The sequence below is a fragment of the Schistocerca serialis genome, chromosome 1 (genome assembly GCF_023864345.2).
Source record: "Schistocerca serialis cubense isolate TAMUIC-IGC-003099 chromosome 1, iqSchSeri2.2, whole genome shotgun sequence".
Classification (NCBI taxonomy): domain Eukaryota; kingdom Metazoa; phylum Arthropoda; class Insecta; order Orthoptera; family Acrididae; genus Schistocerca; species Schistocerca serialis.
In genome coordinates this window covers 784,214,161-784,233,196 of record NC_064638.1, presented here as the reverse complement: position 1 = coordinate 784,233,196, position 19,036 = coordinate 784,214,161, and the positions used below count along the sequence as shown (strand labels likewise).

Here is a 19,036-nt window from a genome sequence, read left to right as displayed (position 1 = left end):
CCTCAAGTGCAGATAGTTTGCTTAAGGAACTCGGCTACCTGAAAACAGTGTTCAGGAAAAATAGATATTCTACCGGCATTTTAACAGCTCAGTATCATTAAAACTAAGAACCGGGAAGTGGACAAAGAGGAGAGCATCTCGGCAAAATCTCTAGCTTTCCATCTCTTTGTTGGCAATATTTTGCTTAACCTAGAAAGAATTCTGCGTCATTTTCAAGTCAAAGTCGTTTTTCGCCCAACTTCTAAGATTTCAGATCTGCCGGGATCAGTGAAGTGAAGGACAATTTGTTATTGCGAAAGACTGGAAATTACGGAACACCTTGCCATTGAGGTGTGGCTTATATTGGCCAGACCACGCGCACTGTAGAAGAACGCTGCCCCAACATCAACCGAACTTTGTCTCTCCTTTGGATATTCAGTGTAATTTTGGTCACAGCAACATCCTTTTGGTGCTCCATTATTGAAGAATCAGTGGAGATATGCTTGACAGAAAATCGGATGAAATATGATAGCCGCTACCAATTGGACAATGCGTGGAACCCCATCATCTCCTCGATTTACTGTAACATAAGACAACAGAGAATGCCGATGGGCGCGGCGAGCGGCAACGCTGAGGACATCAGAGTTCCGCTGTTCCCTCAGCGAGGGCGCTGCCCCCTGGTAGTGTGGTCCGCCTGTCACCATGACCTTGACGCATCCACTTTTTTTTCCCTTTTTTTTACGCGAGGTGGAGCCCCTCGACGCCCACACCTGCATGATGGTCAACTCAAAAGGTCTACTGCCATCTCTGCATAAGGGCTAGTTTTCACTAAAGTCAGGTGTCGCAGGATGTGGATACTGCGATGTTTGCGTACGTCTGGTTAAGGTTAACCATTAATACACGCTCATCTGGAGATAGATTGGGTCGAACGTCGAACGAAGGGTAGCGGTTTGAACGGCAGAGGAAAAAAAGTGCCAAGGCAAGAGCCAAGGGAAAAAAACCTCTGCGATAGTTAGGTCGGGTGGTAAGAGCAGTAGCGGATGTCTTGCTGCCTACGACAGGTCATGCAAGGGTAGGCTTTGTTAGTAGCGGGTATTATGCGTGTCGATACCTTTGACGTTGTGCGGTGCTGTTACTCGGCGGCTACCGCTGGGTGCCGGTGTTGATCTCTTGGTCAGCGTCAGCAAACCTGTAACAGGTTCATCATCATTTTGGGTCCGATAGGTCATAGATGCACAGTGTAGGGTGTTGTTGGCGATTTGTTTGTGCGTCAGTGGACGAGCTCGTCGGTTTCCCTACTGTAGCCTGTTGGTCGGCTTTAATAGCAGCTGGTATATCCAGTCAACGTTGCTGATATGCAGGGGCTTGCCGCCGTTTGTCGCTTGTTGGTGTTGCCGTAGGCGGTTATGCCCTAGCTAGTAGAGTCTTTGGTAGCTTATACTTCCACCTATGGTTGTGATCATAGTTTCCCAGAGTAAGGATGGATGGATTGTTCGAGTGCCTCGAGTTCCTGTATATTCGTGTGGCGTGTTTTTTGAATACTTCGTTCAGGGTTTCAAGGCGGTATACATTGTGAAGATCCACGGTGCGTGTGTAGCGTGGAGCATTGCTGATGATTCGTAGCATTTCGTTCTGTAAGATCTGCAGGCGGCGCAGGAATGTAGGAGTTGCTTGTCGCCAAACGGGAGCTGCGTCCACGGAATACTCACATAGCGCTATATACCGCAGAATGTTGGACGTCTTTGTCAGATTTGGCCAGTCTCGCTGCGGGAGTAACGCCCCATCGAGGCAACCAAAGGATGGCTCCGCCACCACACAAACACAAGCAAACTCACCCGTCAGGTCCACAGAAGGAATGACACCGAATTGCTTGGCCTGTGCCTTCCCTGAGCCTCGGAAGGGCTAACTAATTCTAATGTCAGCCTCTTCGTCAGTCTTCATTGTCTCACCTGAGTATAACCGGCTGGTGCACTGTCAAAATACCAGGGAGTGTAGTTTTGTCTGTCGTCAGAGTTGCTTCCTAAAATATTGAGTGTGAGATTTTAATTTGTTACAGAGCGGTTTGGCTAAATGGCTCCGAGCACTATGGGACTTAACTTCTGAAGTCATCAGTCCCCTAGAACTTAGAACTACTTAAACCTAACTAACCTAAGGACATCACACACATCCATGCCCGAGGCAGGATTCTAACCTGCGACCGTAGCGGTCGCGCGGTTCGAGACTGTAGCGCCTACAACCGCTCGGCCACACCGGCCGGCCACAGAGCGGTTAGTCACAGTGACTCTCCTGATGTCACTGTCGTATTTTAAATTCTTGTGTGTTAATACAGCTGTGTTTTTGAATTTGTGGTTGTTATGATAGATTTCACATTCATCTCCATTTCATGTAACGGCGTTGATGGACTCGCCGTTTAGCGCCCTAAAACACTAAACTCTAAGTGACCGTTAGATTTTCAGTGAAAAATTGTGCATATTTTTTACCTGTTAAGGTTCCTTTAATGTATTAAGGACCAATCACGAAGTCTCTTAATAATCCTACTCCAAGCGCTCCACTGCCTCCGATGTTCCGCATGCCTTAGCCAACGCAGATTCTCAGCAACTCAATAAAGCAAAGTTGTTTTTTCATGCATGTCCGAAGGAACATTGCATCGTTCTTCTTAACAACACGGGCACTACGATGTCGTTTGTCATTTATTTTTCCATAACTTGTAAAGGTAGTTTCATCGGCAAAGAGAATTCTTTGAAGAAATTAGCTCTTGTCTCGATGCTGTATCAGAACCGAGCGACAGAATTCCAAGCGTCTTCTACAGTCCTGCTGGTTAATTTCCTGGTAAAAATCTGAACTATGCTGGACTGACTTATTTCAGAGGAGCTCTCAATATCTCTGGAGCTAACCCATAGATTTCGAGCAACAGCTGCCACGACAATTATTTTGTGCATTCCGCTGGTTACAGGATTACTCTTTACCCTCTGCGTTGTATTCCAGAGCCTTTCCAATAACAACTGTTTGCATATTCGCTGAACTGTCATTGCTTACAACTTAACTGTTCTCTTCACGTCCCATATACATCTTCTGTAAAGAAGTAAAGAAGCCGCGTATCTAGTTACTCCTGGTTTGTGAATGACATTTATTTTTCAAACTAACTACCACTAGACACATGTCTTTGTTATAGAACAGAATGAAAACTACACACACACACACACACACACACACACACACACACACACACACACACTGCAATGGCGGGATTTCTTCTAATTTCAGGCTGTGGTGGAGTTCAAACTTCGAGTTGTGCCTAGAAACTGAAAATGGGGCAGGTTAATGTCTTAAGTATGTGGTTGTCTCTAGTGATGCTGCGCAATATTGTCTTCTTGTCATCTCGTTCTGCCAGCCCGGTAGTAGCTCAGCAGAATGGACCAACTTATGGAATTAAATCTCACGTGTCTAGGGCACACATGTGCTAGTCAATTGACTGTTCAGTCTTCCGGTAGAAGAAGCGTGCAGTTTGGCGGCACCTCTTGTGAATGGAAGTACATCACTGACACACATAAAGTACTGGTCGGGTATCGTTGTGACAGATGTAGTGCCAGGCAGAGGCATGGGTCTGCAGATGACTATTGTACATCTCCACCGCATTGTTCCAGACAACCACCGCATATTCGAAGAGTGAATGAACGAACGTCATGTTGAATGCAACACCCAATTGATGTGGAATCGTGTTCCGAGGGTTGAGGAATTGCTATACCAGTCTTCCCGTGGCTGTTTGGCAAAATTTATTGATATGTTACTTCCAAGCGAGGTGGCAATCAATGGTAATGCCCAAGTACTTGTCTGTGCTGCCCCAGGACACAGGCATTCTACAGATAGTGAACAATGGCAGTGCTGCAGGTGTTTGTCAATGAGCAACCAAATGGCTTACGTCTTTCACTGTTGAACTTAAGATTTCACTAAGTGACCCACTGAATCAAGTCTTCTATGGCTTGTTACAAGTAATGCTGAGCGCCATATTGTCGGCATATAAGGAACATTGGACTCGGACCTTTCTAGGTCTGTCCACTGTGTACTTTTTGTACAGCAACAGTTCAAGGACGAACCCTTGTGCAAAGCTGGGTCATTCTGAAGACTTCTTCTCCACCCACTCGGTGAGATAGGATCAGAGTAGGCGCACATGTGGAAGAGGACTGCCATATCCGAAAACTTGTAGGGAAGCCCCTGATGTCAAACGAAGTTCAACGCTTTTGTTACGTCAAGGAATATGACTCCAAAACACTTCCGGTATTCAGCTGCACCCACTGTCTCTTCCACAAGTCGAAACAGTTGATGTGTCAGCTTGTGGTGATGTCGGAAGCTGAGCTGTACCCATGGGAGCAGATGCTCTGTCTCAACATGTTGTGGAAGGTGGCGTAAGTGAAGCAGTTTGAAGACTTTACTGAGTGCTGCTAGAAGACTGATAGTCCACTAGTTGGTGGAAAGCCTGCAATTCTTCCTGGAAAATGTAGCTACATTTCCTCTGTGCGACTTTTACACTGGTATCGCAGTGAAGCAACACCCTGTTTCCTGATCATCAAGCGTGCTGTATTCCCTGATTTGAGTATGGAGCCGCGAACTCCTGCATAAGATAGCGATTGGTTTCATGAACAAAACATTTAAATACTAAGTTATAAACATTGTAATTGTGTGAAACTAGTAGTCGGATTTTGAAGAACGAAACCCCGTTCAGTTTGTCTCTTTTTGAGTAATGATATTAACAGCAGAAATTACTACAGTCGCATTTTTAATAAAGCAACGTCGATAAAAGTAATTCTGCAACGAATACAGCTGTGAATGGAGACTATGTCGTTTAGTGAGGACATTCTAAGTATGTGTGAGGGTGAAATCAGAATTATGACATCTTAAACAGTTCTGCAAATGTTTGGGATAAATTAGCTGAATCATTCTGTATGTATTTACCCATTCTATAAGGCACTAGAGAAAATTCTAATCCGCATAGACATTGTGGCATTAAGAGCCCCAGCATTACATAGTACTGTTCAAAACTTCTTTTTTTTCTTTCACGAGTTGGGCCCTGTTAGACCTGTTGCAACAACATTTGGTCCCTTCATCTTTTTGTTGGCCTTCCAAGCATCTTTAAATTTACTGATCATATTGTCAAAAATTTAGTGGTTATCTTGAGTCCTCATTTCACAACATATGGGATTTTTGCGTTTTTTCTTCAATCATTTCATTTACATTTTTAAATTTCTTCCTGATATCTATACTTCTTTTATAATCTAACTTTGACTTTCCTACTATGTTCCACAGAAATTTTGTTAAATTGGCCTGTAATCTTATTTTATCTTTTTTTCATTACCCTAGATTCACTCCCATACAGCAATGTCAGTACAGACATAAATTTATTTTGGAGAGATCTTTATTTTTGAGAGATCTTTAATGTTTATGTAATAGAACTTCTCAGTTTTGTCTTTTTTATATTGGTCTCCTCTATATGATGGCATGATCACTAAAAATTTAAAAGTATCTATGGGTGGTGAAATCAGAGTGCAGCTACTCATTCTTTTAAATATCCCCAGGACCAAAAGTCACTTGGATTCAGTTCAAGTGATCTTGCAGGCCAAGCATCTGGAAAGCGCCTGGAGATAATACATTCGTGGAAGGCTGCATTAAGCAGATCTTTCACTGGATGAGTGACATGGTGTGTTGCCTTATCTTGAATGAAAAAGTAGTTTCCCCACAGTTGTGCTCTTCCAAAGCAGGAATCACACGATGTATAAGGAGGTGTGGATAACTTGCAGACATCATGGTGCACATGAGAAGCTCTCTGGGTGTATTCTCTTCAGAGAAGTACAGACCAAGGATAAAGGTGCTTGGGGAATACACAACACACAGTCACATATGGCGAATGCAATGGTTCCTCAAGCAAAACATGCATTTTAACAGTACCCCAAATTCGGCACCCTGTAGTGTAATGTGTGCTTCACCACTCCACAGAATGTTACCCAGTACATGTCATCATCTTTTATCCATACCATAATCAGAAGAGCACATTCAGAACATTATGCAGATCATGAGGTTCCAGTTGCTGCACCATCTGGATCTTGAACTGGTATCAGTGTAAAACAGAGAGCGAAACTTTCTGTACTGTTGACCATTGGACGGACAATTCTTGTGACACTGGAAGAGAACTGGCACTACATGGACACATGCTGCATGGTCAGTTACAGCAACAGCAATCTAGCACTGGGATAGGATGCATTCCTCTTCCAGGTGCCACACCAAGCTCACCCATGTTTTTGAATTTCTTTATTATCTTCTTTAAACCATTTCATGACATCGAGCCTCTCCTCAGACCTTTCAGTCAGCAATACTCTCTTAATGCAGCACTGTAATTGTTGCTGTTCACATAAAACAGTTTCACTAACATCTCACAGTCTCTCTTCTCAACAGCCATACTCTTTACTCACTTATGGCTTGTCAAATAACATTTAGATGTCATATCATCATACAAACAGTGTAGAGTGCTGAATTTGCACCTGGTGGCCACAATTGGAACTAATGCTCTTTCAAGGTAACTCGGTGCCACATTAAAGCATTAGCATATCTGTCAAGTTTTGTTGCCATGTGACGACTACAGCCCACACTGTACCACCGTGCACAGCTACACCTTAATTATAACCACCTGGTACTTGCTCTATGATATTTTTTCTGTTAGCATTGTTGTCCTTTCTGTTTTTTTTTACCCACAGAACATCATAACTTTTTTGTATTGATACTGACATGTTATTTACCTGACACATTTTGTGTAGCTATTAGGCAGCTCTGCATTACATCCTCACTGTTCAAAACCAAAAAACTGATCATCTGCAAATAGCATTGTCATTATATTACCTTGTTGATTAAAATTATATGAATAATTCTGTGGTTTGAGTTTCTATTTCCACGCAATTTTGTCAGTGTCCATGCTAAACTTGTTGATCGTCAACTCAACAAAACTGCTATATTGGAAGTGACTGTTAGGACTATGATCTGAAGGAATCAGGTGCTAACAACATTTTGTCAGTAGAAGAGGTCAATCTACAGAGTGTCATGACATGGCACCGTCCGTAGTAGATAGGTGACTAGGTCAGCTAGATGTTTGTTCAGTATCAGTTACGTACGAGAATGGTTGACCATCAGTTACCTTCAGAAGGTGAAATTATAAGTACTGCCAATAACACATGCAACACCGAGAAAAAAACTCCTAGCGTTCAGAGAAAGAAGAGGAATAGGTTGAGGAAAGTTAGAAAGGAGGGACAGCTCACTTAGATCCCAAATTTGACCGACCCATCTTGCCTGAGGATGAATGGGGAGAAAGTTCCTCATCTCCTCTTTCCTCCCAGCAAAAGGCATGAAGAGTTCAGAAAATAGGACAGTTTTTTTAGTTTTTGTACATGTCTGTTGAGAATACTTACAATTCCGTCTCGTAAAGGTAAGTGGTGGCTCCACATTCCATCTCTTCGTAATTTTATATTTTTCTCAAGTCAGTTTTCCTTTTGATGCAACTGAGGTATTGAGTAGGAAGTTTTGTGCTGTATCAGTCATTCCTACTGAAAGATCAGCTTTGTAGCTGCATTATATGTGGTAGAGAAATTAACTGAACTAGAAGTACAACTGTTATACTTGGAGCCATGCTGACCAGTTGTGTTGCATGGGTGCTCTATCTACACTTCGAGAATGGCCTCTCTGGACATAATATAGTGTGCCCTTGCTTCTAATTTGGGCTGCAGACATGAGCGTTACACAATCACGGTTAAAGTGAAATGAAAATGTTACAAAATAAGAGATTTTAGTGTGGTTATGGTTTTATGGAGTGGCAATGTTCATGCAGCCATTATATGCTGATACATTGATCATCACCATGTGAATATGGTGCTGCTTATAGAGGTCTAGAAGGCATCAGGTTGAGATGGTGGGATCACCGATACTTGCTGACCAGCTACTGTGGTTGGTATTAAATATGGTCACTAATGATGATAATGTCCCTGGGGTGAAGAAGAAGAGAACTAAATATTGTGAGAACATATGTAGGCTGCTTGTATGAGAGTTGGATGTAGGACAATGATGTGTTGATCCATAGAGACACCAGGGAATGAAAGGCCTACTAGCAGAAGCACAGTTACATGTCAGAACAGATAACTGCAGCACCTGATGAAGATAAACAGATATATGCTGGCATACTTGCAGTAATCACCCAGTATTGATGAATAAGAAGACAGTTGGCTTCATTGATCTACTCATGGGGTATATACAGTATGTTCCATGAGGAACGGTCAATATATAGGGGTAATACAAGTACAATAATTCAAAGCAAAAGATGTCTAGTGTACATTGACTCTAAAACGCATACTGTAAGATATTCATATTTGGGAAAAAATGAATGTTGAACACAGTGCTGTTTTGTAAATTATTTATGCACCACCAGTTTCAGTCATAGACCTTCACAGTGGAAAAATATCTTTTGCAAAGCTAACATCACATAACTTTTGTACCTTTAAACACGAAGTGAATTTCATGTGTTTGTGTCTTCGTAAAAGATATTTTTCTGCTTTGAAGATGGCCTATGACCAAAACTAGCAGTGAATAAATGATTTACAAGACAGGACTGTGTTCATCACTCATTTTTCCAAATATATTGATGCTGTTAATAGCTGCCTGAAGAAAATATTCTTGTGCCCTTAAGAGATATGAGAACTTGTTCAGTTGAAGAGATATGTTTTACAGTGTCAAACACAAACAAGTGCTCGTGGTTCTTAAGTTTTATATATATATATATATATATATATATATATATATATATATATATATATATATATATAATATATATATATATATATATACAAGACACAGAAATAAACTTTTATGCATGTATACCAACAATATTGTAACTGCATAGTCTGTTTGCCCTAAGACTTTATTTCTGTCATCCCTAAACAGCAGGCCCTTATATTCACTACAATAATTCAGTAAAGATTTTACCACACTCAACAGCTGTCCATCAGACATACAAAATTAACAGAAGCTTTAGTAGTACACCTATAAAGTTTTTCTTCGTGAACCATGCAGTGTATCAAAGTAAACTGTATTGAAAGACGTAATGAGACGATATCAGTCCACGTCAGTGTTATATATTGCCCGCAAACCGCATGTGTCAGACAGTCTATTTGTTCCTCGTGCTGGGGAATTCTTCTTCGACAGTGTGGTCATCTAAAATACAATGATCAAAACTATCTGTCGATATTTTTATGACCTGTCTACCGTAAAAGAGGAGAGAATTCTGCAGTACGATGATGTATGTATGTTGTCAACCACAGTAACGTTTCACCTCTTGCAGTACACGACAGTTCACGGCCGAACTTGGTTTGCAAATGTGTCCGAAGTATGCATTTAAGGGAGATGGAGATAAAAGTTCATACTAGCATAAAAGACGATTATTCAGGAGGAAGAATCAAAGAGGGAGGTGATTAGTGTTTATTGAGAGGCTTATGCCCAAAATTATATGGGTTATTTAAGATGTTACCCCCATGAACCATGGACCTTGCCGCTGGTGGATAGGCTTGCGTGCCTCAGCGATACATATAGCCGTACCGTAGGTGCAACCAAAACGGAGGGGTATCTGTTGAGAGGCCAGACAAACGTGTAGTTCCTGAAGAGGGGCAGCAGCCTTTTCAGTAGTTGCAGGGGCAACAGTCTGGATGATTGACTGATCTGGCTTTGTAACACTAACCAAAACGGCCTTGCTGTGCTGGTACTGCAAACGGCTGAAAGCAAGGGGAAACTACAGCCGTAACTTTTCCCGAGGGCATGCAGCTTTACTGCATGGTTCCATGATGATGGCGTCCTCTTGGGTAAAATATTCCGGAGGTAAAATAGTCCCCCATTCGGATCTCCGGGCGGGGCTACTCAAAAGGAAGTCGTTATCAGGAGAAAGAAAACTGGCATTCTACGGATAGGAGCGTAGAATGTCAGATCCCTTAATCGGGCAGGTAGGTCAGAAAATTTAAAAAGGGAAACGGATAGGTTAAAGTTAGATATAGTGGGAATTAGTGAAGTTCGGTGGCAGGAGGAACAAGACTTCTGGTCAGGTGAATACAGGGCTATAAATACAAAATCAAATAGGGGAAATGCAGGAGTAGGTTTAATAATGAATAGAAAAATAGGAGTGCGGGTAAGCTACTACAAACAACATAGTGAACGTTTTATAGTGGCCAAGATAGACACGAACCCCATGCCTGCTACAGTAGTACAAGTTTATATGCCAACTAGCTCTGCAGATGACGAAAAAATTGAAGAAATGTATGATGAGATAAAAGAAATTATTCAGGTAGTGAAGGGAGACGAAAATTTAATAGTCATGGCTGACTGTAATTCGACAGTAGGAAAAGGGAGAGAAGGAAACATAGTAGGTGAATATGGACTGGGGCTGAGAAATGAAAGAGGAAGCCGTCTGGTAGAATTTTGCACAGAGCATAACTTAATCATAGCTAACAGTTGGTTCAAGAATACGTGGAAGAATCCTGGAGATACTAAAAGGTATCAGATAGATTATATAATGGTAAGACAGAGATTTAGGAACCAGGTTTTAAATTATAGGACATTTACAGGGGCAGATGTGGACTCTGACCACAATCTATTGGTTATGAACTGTAGATTAAAATTGAAGAAATTGCAAAAAGGTGGGAATTTAAGGAGATGGGACCTGGATAAACTGTCTAAACCAGAGGTTGTACAGAGCTTCAAGGACAGCATAAGGCAACAATTGACAGGAATGGGGGAAAGAAATACAGTAGAAGATGAATGGGTAGCTCTGAGGGATGAAGTAGTGAAGGCAGCAGAGGATCAAGTAGGTAAAAAGACGAGGGCTAGTAGAAATCCTTGGGTAACTGAAGAAATATTGAATTTAATTGATGAAAGGAGAAAATATAAAAATGCAGTAAATGAAGCAGGCAAAAAGGAACACAAACGTCTCAAAACTGAGATCGACAGGAAGTGCAAAATGGCTAAGCAGGGATGGCTAGAGGGCAAATGTAAGGATGTAGAGGTATATCTCACTAGGGGTAAGATAGATACTGTCTACAGGAAAATTAAAGAGACCTTTGGAGAAAAGAGAACCACTTACATGAATATCAAGAGCTCAGATGGAAACCCAGTTCTAAGCAAAGAGGGGAAAGCAGAAAGGTGGAACGAGTATATAGAGGGTCTACACAAGGGCGTTGTACTTGAGGACAATATCATGGGAATGGAAGAGGATGTAGATGAAGATGAAATGGGAGATACAATACTGCGTGAAGAGTTTGACACAACACTGAAAGACCTGAGTCGAAACAAGGCCCCGGGAGTAGACAACATTGCATTAGAACTACTGACGGCCTTGGGGGAGCCAGTCCTGACAAATCTCTACCATCTGGTGAGCAAGATGAACGAGACAGGCGAAATACCCTCAGACTTCAAGAAGAATATAATAATTCCAATCCCAAAGAAAGCAGGTGTTGACAAATGTGAAAATTACCGAACTATTAGTTTAATAAGCCACAACTGCAAAATACTAACGCGAATTATTTACAGACGAATGGAAAAACTGGTAGAAGCCGACCTCGGGGAAGATCAGTTTGTATTCCGTAGAAATGTTGGAACACGTGAGGCAATACTGACCTTACGACTTATCTTAGCAGAAAGATTAAGGAAAGGCAAACCTACGTTTCTAGCATTTGTAGACTTAGAGAAAGCTTTTGACAATGTTGACAGGAATACTCTCTTTCAAATTCTAAAGGTGGCAGGGGTAAAATACAGGGAGCGAAAGGCTATTTACAATTTGTACAGAAACCAGATGGCAGTTATAAGTTGAGGGGCATTAAAGGGAAGCAGTGGTTGGGAAGGGAGTGAGACAGGGTTGTAGCCTCTCCCCGATGTTATTCAATACGTATATTGAGCAAGCAGTAAAGGAAACGAAAGAAAAATTTGGAGTAGGTATTAAAATCCATGGAGAAGAAATAAAAACTTTGAGGTTCGCCGATGACATTGTAATTCTGTCAGAGAAACCAAAGGACTTGGAAGAGCAGTTGAACGGAATGGACAGAGTCTTGAAAGGAGGATATAAGATGAACATCAACAAAAGTAAAACGAGGATAATGGAATGTAGTCGAATTAAGTCGGGTGATGCAGAGGGAATTAGATTAGTAAATGAGACACTTAAAGTAGTAAAGGAGTTTTGCTATTTGGGGAGCAAAATAACTGATGGTGGTCGAAGTAGAGAGGATATAAAATGTAGACTGGCAATGGCAAGGAAAGCGTTTCTGAAGAAGAGAAATTTGTTAACATCGAGTATAGATTTAAGTGTCAGGAACTCGTTTTGAAAGTATTTGTATGGAGTGTAGCCATGTATGGAAGTGAAACATGGACAATAAATAGTTTGGACAAGAAGAGAATAGAAGCTTTCGAAATGTGGTACTACAGAAGAATGTTGAATATTAGGTGGGTAGCTCACGTAACTAATGAGGAGGTATTGAATAGGATTGGGGAGAAGAGAAGTTTGTGGCACAACTTGACCAGAAGAAGGGATCGGTTGGTAGGACATGTCCTGAGGAATCACGGGATCACAAATTTAACATCGGAGGGCAGCGTGGAGGGTAAAAATCGTAGAGGGAGGCCAAGAGATGAATACACTAAGCAGATTCAGAAGGATGTAGGTTGCAGAAGGTACTGGGAGATGAAGAAGCTTGCACAGGATAGAGTAGCATGGAGAGCTGCATCAAACCAGTCTCAGGACTGAAGACCACAACAACATATATATATATATATGTGTGTGTGTGTGTGTGTGTGTGTGTGTGTGTGTGTGTGTGTGTGTCCATGCATAGTTCTGGAATGTCTGGTGCAATTTCAAGCAAACTTGATACTTATTTGAGTCACTATCTGGAAAGAACATTGAGGAAGTGGACACCAGACACCACTAGCATGAACATGTAGGGATCTAGCATGCATGAGAAGGTTTCGACAGAATTTAGGACACTTACTTCCTGTAAGGAAAAAATACAGTACATTGGTTGTTTTCTAGTAATTGTCTCTTTATTTTCTTAGACGATGATTTAAAATTGTGCTCTGGGCACAGAATATTTATTGATCGAGAAAATGTATTATTAACCATCAATTGTTTATTATAAACCTGTATGTTGGTGTTCGTCATTGACCACAGTCATAGTATGTAAGGTGAAAACAGATCAGGTAAAAACGTATTTCATGTTCCATATAGGTTCATATAACATTAAAGTCACCATAGTGAAGGCCCACAATCAGTAATAAAATGCAGCACTTACAATAGCTACATAATATCACAATGATTAATTCCAAAGTAATGAAAAGCATAGAGGAACATAAATATATGAAACAAGCAAAGACAGTTGTCTAGACATCTTATGTTTTGTGATGAATGTCGATGACCAAAACCGGTAGACATATAGCTCTCTAATAAACAGCTGAGGGTTAATAATGCATTTTCTCAATCAATAAAAATCTTATACCAATAGCACAATTTCAAATCATCAGCTCAGAAAACAAAGACAGAGGCCATTACTGGAAAACAACCAATGCACTGATTTTTTTTTTCCATATAGGAAGTTGTACGTATTAATCACTGTAACACTGTGTTACTATTGTAAGTGCTGCACTTTGCTGTTGATTGTGGACCTTCACTATGATAACTTTGATACTATGTGGGCCCATAAGGAATGTGAAATATGCTTTCACGTGGTCTGTTTCCACCTTACACGCTGTGATGACGGTCTATGACTGAAACCGGTAGACGTATAAGTTTGTAATAAACAGACGAAGGTTAACAATGCTTTTTCTCTAGTACTTAATGGCTGTTGGTTGTCAGTTAACTAAAACTTTAAGTACTGATCGATATCAGAAGAGCATTTACTGTTTTGAAGGTGGGTGTGATCTCAGGAGTTCCAATCTATACTTACGAAATACCACAGGTAGGGTTGTAGTCTGATATCTATGTTTGTGATGGCCCTGTTGCCCCAAGCAATGAATTTGATTCAGCGTGAAGTGAATGGGAGAGGATATGAGAAGTGAAATGAAACTGAGGCAGCCTGGCAAAGAGAGACCACCGTACAAAAAGATTTGAATATCCTGGCAGATGGTCGGATGTGCCTATGAGGAAAAAAAATGCCCATGAAAGACTATTCATAAAAGTGATGATTCCCGTGGAACCACAACTAATTGCGAAAGTATGACAACTGCTGTCGTGGAATCTATATCCAAATTTGGAACAGCAGCTGAACTGAAATTGATGATCTGAATCAAGAATGCAAGCACTGCTGTTGTTGAATATGTTTTCGGGGTGCAGACAGAGTCAGAATGTATAAGAAGTACATATGTTGCTCAAAAAATAGTTTTGCATCATCCTCATGACTTGCATAGTTTGTATTTCTTTGTCCACAGGAAATCCCTACATACAGAAGTTTGTGTAATGGAGGTAAAAATAAACCTGCGTTCTCAGTGCAGTTCACTGGAGGGCACCAGTTCACCAATCATGACCAGGAAAATACGATTTGTCTAGGCTCTTCAGCCTTCCAGCACGCCTTGGAAGGCCATTTAAAGATTAGACGTTGCGTGCATAGTTAACTATCAGTTAAAACTCGAGGTCAGATCTGATGTCTCTGAAGGATAAAATGGCCAATGCCCATTACATTTCATCCCCGTGCTACTACGATTTCTTCGACAGGAAGATGATGTACTTTTTCAGAAGGATAATGTACGTCCACACACGTCTACTGCGACGTGGTGTGCTCTTCGTGGTGTACAACAGATGTTCTGGCCAGCAAGATCAGCAGATCTCTCTCCAATTGGACATGTATTGGACACGATAAAGCTGGAACTTAATCGTTCTCCAGGGTCTGAAAGAACCATTGCAACAACAGGCGCAAGATGTTTGGTACAATCTGTCGCAGGACGCCATTTGGTACTGTTTTGATCGTTTGCACAATACATACCTGCGTTGCCGCCGGAGGGGATGCAATGCGTAATTATGCTTCTCTACGGTGACGTGTGTGTTCATCTCACTTGTTAGTAAAATGACCTTGTCCTTGAGGGTGTCTCATTTTTTTCCGGCAGTGTAATTGTTTTTTAAAGTTGTTTCTAATACAAAGGGAAGAGAGAATGAAACATTTTTTGAGTCGTTGCGTCAAATCAACCAAAATTCGTACCTCTAATTAAAGTCATTATGTTGGACTGTATAGTTGCTAAATACACTATTCGATCAAACGTATTCCGATACTCATAGTGGAAACACGGGGCGTGTCCACACTTCAGCTTTATGACGCAAGATCCTGCTGGGGGCGTTTCAGTGAGGTGTCTGGATGTCTGTAAAGGAATTACAGCCCATTCTTCCTCAACAGCCGCAACCAGAGAAGTTAGTTATGTTGGACGCTGCGGGCAGGAGCGAAGTCGACGTTGTAGCTGAGCCCAGATGTCTCCAATTGGTTTCAGGTAGGGACTGGGAGGCCAGTTCATTTCTGAAGTGTTACTGTCCACAAATCATTGCCTCGCTATGCTGCTTTATGACGGGGTGCACTGTCATTCTGATAGAATCATCACCTCCGAGCTGTTCCTCTACTATACCCAGTACACAATGCCGTAAAATGTATTCATATCCTTCTGCATTTAGCGTTTTCCTAACGCAGTAAGGGAAGCACACTGGAACCACGAAAAACCCCAAACAGTACCACGACCACCTCCTTACTTCACTGTAGGCAGTACATATGACGGCAGGTAACGTTCTACAGGCATTCGCCAAAGCCAAATCCTTCCATCGGATTGCCACAGGGTACAGCGTAATCCATCACACCAAGTGACCAGTTTCCAGTTTCCCACTTTTTATGCCACCGCAAGACCGCTTAACATTGACTACAGAAATGTTTGGCTTGTGAGGATATGCTCGACCCTTTTACCCCATTCTTTTTGATTTCCTACGCACAGTCATTATGCTAGCTGGACTGTTGGTAGTACTTTGGAAATGAAGAATGATTCTTTCTGCTGATTTCACGCGATTTCTTTTACAACCACCCTTTGGAATACTCGACGGTGTCTGTATGTCAGCACATGAGATCTGCCTAGTCTTGCTGCAGCTGCGGTTGTTCCTTCTCGATTCCACTCCACAGTCAGATCACCAGTCTATTTGGGCACCTTTAGAAGGGTTGAAACCTCCCTGATGGATCTACTAATCTGGTGACATCCGATGACTACTCGAAGTCACTGAACTCTCCTGACCCACCCAGATTGCTGTCACTACTTCTCTACTCACAACACAACACTCCCCGCCATCTTTTATACTGTCAGGTCCACCTCTAGTGACATCTAGTTGTCAATGGCGGATTTCATAGTGTGTCCGGATACTTTTGATCAGACAGTTGTGTCTTCGTGTACATGAATAATGCTCTTCACAGCTGGATGTTTGGGTAGCAGTGTGAATGTCGTGATGCAATGTGAGTGGCGGTGGTGTTGCAGGTTCCGGTGGCAGCGGCAGCGGCAGCGGCGTGTACTGCGGCAACACCAAGTGCCGGCCCGGGCAGACGTGCAAGGCGGACCGCTCCACCAGCCGGCCCTCCTGCTCCCCCTGACTCACGTACTTCTCATCACATTCTCGCTTATACATGCTGATGTGTACCACTCGACATATTCATCTGCGTATGTCGCAATGTACTGTTGGTTCCACATATTCATAATAAATTAAAAGAGTGAAAATGTTTGACTGAAACAATAGTGTACTTTCTTCTATTGGTTGTGCCTTGTTCCTTCTGAAGTCCGCTTTCTTTGCAGCTGTCTTCATCCGAAATGCGAAAGAAGCCGTTTCATTAATTTCTATAATAATTATCGAAAAACTCTGAGCATGTCCTACATAAAGAGGGCTGTTTAGAAATGACCCTTATCTACGATTTTCTTTTGATACTTAACTGTTTCGGAATTAGCTTCTGAAAGGTGGCTACACTGAGCCACAGCGCCAGAGATTGCGCCAAAGAGTATTATTCAGCCGCCTCCACGGAGTGCTTGGGGAGAGCTCGTAGTAGTCAGTGCCTGTTAAGAACTCGTAGCAGTCAGTACTTGTTAAGAACTCGTAGCAGAGAGTGTTTGTAGGCAGTGCTTGCTGAGATGTGATATTGGAGAGTTCTGGTTGAGATGTGGTAGTAGCGAGTCGGTGTGGAGAGATTGTAATGTTTAGAGTGCTTTTCATCAATATAAATTAAGGTAACAAACTACTTTTCTTTTTTTTCTCATTATTTCAGTGTCCTAAATAATGCGTCATTACAGGTTCAGTCAACAAGGCATCTGGCTTGTGTTCTTGTACTAGAGTGTAATCCTGGTTTTCTTGAGCAATTATAGTATTTCTATTTTTTTATCACTTCAGTATAAATGGTATTTGAAATTTCTTGTCTTATCGAAGAAGAACCGTGCCAGATGTGTACGTGAGTCATACTTCCACACACAGAACAGTTACTCTTGTGCTTGTTGTTGCGTAGGTTTCATAGTTGCTGGGGACTTAATTAATTAATTGTGTTAACGAAAATTTTCATTTCATTCTTTGTTGTTGTTGTTTGCAGTCAGATAGCGTAATAATACTAGTCAGGGCCAACCGTTTACGAAACAGCGTAATCGGACTTACAGCTACTAAAAATATTTGCATTTTATTTAATTAAGACCCCATGCACGTGGCGACCGCTGCTTCGGATCGTCCCTTGGAATCTTCTGATTGTAAAAATAGTAGACAGTAGTATTGTTGCAGTAATTTGTAGTTTAGTAATTGTAGTTTATATTGCATGTGTAGATTTGGTAATTGGCATTCTTCTAATGCTATTTTTCAAAATTTTAATTTATTGTCTTGTCTACGGGTTTGACAATTTAGTGCAATTATTTCAATTGTTCGATTAATCGTGTTTGAGGGAAACTTTTCATGTAAATGGTATTGTTGGAGATAAAGAGTCATTGTGTGTAATTTTCGTACAGTGACGAGTTTTGTATATTTTGTAAATGATTACGCGATCAATGAAAAAGGCAAAAATGATGAATAGTGAGAATAACGAAATTGTTGACATGGCGAACTCGCCAACACAGGACAACAGTGTCATGAATAATGTAGTTGAAAACAATTTAATAAGCAGGGAAAATAGTCCGGAAACATTTCAAAATTTTTCTCAATCAGAAAATTCACAGAATACGAGATTAACGACAGAAGATCCTGTAATAGTATCGAACACAGATGGCCTTACAGCTATGACGAAGGAAGCTGGTTTTGTGGGAAATGTTAGGGGCGAAAAGAATTTTGGACTAGTAGATATGGAGCAGTTGATGGGTGCTATATTAAATTTGGGATCACGAATGGAAACACAGTTTGAATCACTACTAGGATCAATTAAAACAGAGATGGGAACTTTGAGATCTGAATTTAAAACAGAAATGAAAGCAATGACAACACGGTTATGCTCAAAAATAGGAACAATTGAAACAGAAATAGGAACAATTAAAACCGAGATGAAAGCAGTGGGATCACAGTTACGATCTGAATTAGAAACTGATATGCGAACAATGGAAACACAGTTAGATTCACGAATAGGGACATGTTTCAAAAATATGAAAGATGAATTAAAGAAAGAAATCAGAGAAGAAGTAGAACCGATTTTGAATGCTCACAATAATAGATTAGTTGCAGCAGAGATTAGACAAAGGGAACAGGATAGAGAACAGGAAGAAAGAGATCGCGTGATAGTACAAAAATTTGCAGAGTTAAATTTACAACGTGCACACGATAAGAAAGAAATATTTGAGAGAATCGAGGAATCCGTACCAAATGACAGAATAAATAATCTAACACAACAATATGAACAGTTAACTACCAAATGTGTCAATACTGAAACCCGAGTCGCGACACTTACGGAAGACGTAAATAAACAGAAAGAAAAAATAGGTGATTCATCGGAAAGAGTTGAGATCTCAGATAAATTGACAAGTGTTAGTTTAGCAGAAGGGTTTG

At 41.2% G+C, this 19,036-nt stretch overlaps 1 protein-coding gene across 1 annotated transcript in view; it reads left to right on the top strand.

The window, feature by feature from the left end:
- The window catches only part of LOC126483633 (waprin-Thr1), a 185,716-nt gene extending 168,945 nt beyond the window's left edge, over positions 1-16,771 (top strand). The window contains exon 4 of the mRNA XM_050106691.1: positions 16,519-16,771. Coding sequence (XP_049962648.1) covers positions 16,519-16,631 — 113 coding nt within the window. The 3' untranslated portion in view covers positions 16,632-16,771. The remainder of the gene's footprint in view (positions 1-16,518) is intronic.
- Positions 16,772-19,036: the final 2,265 nt, after the last annotated feature.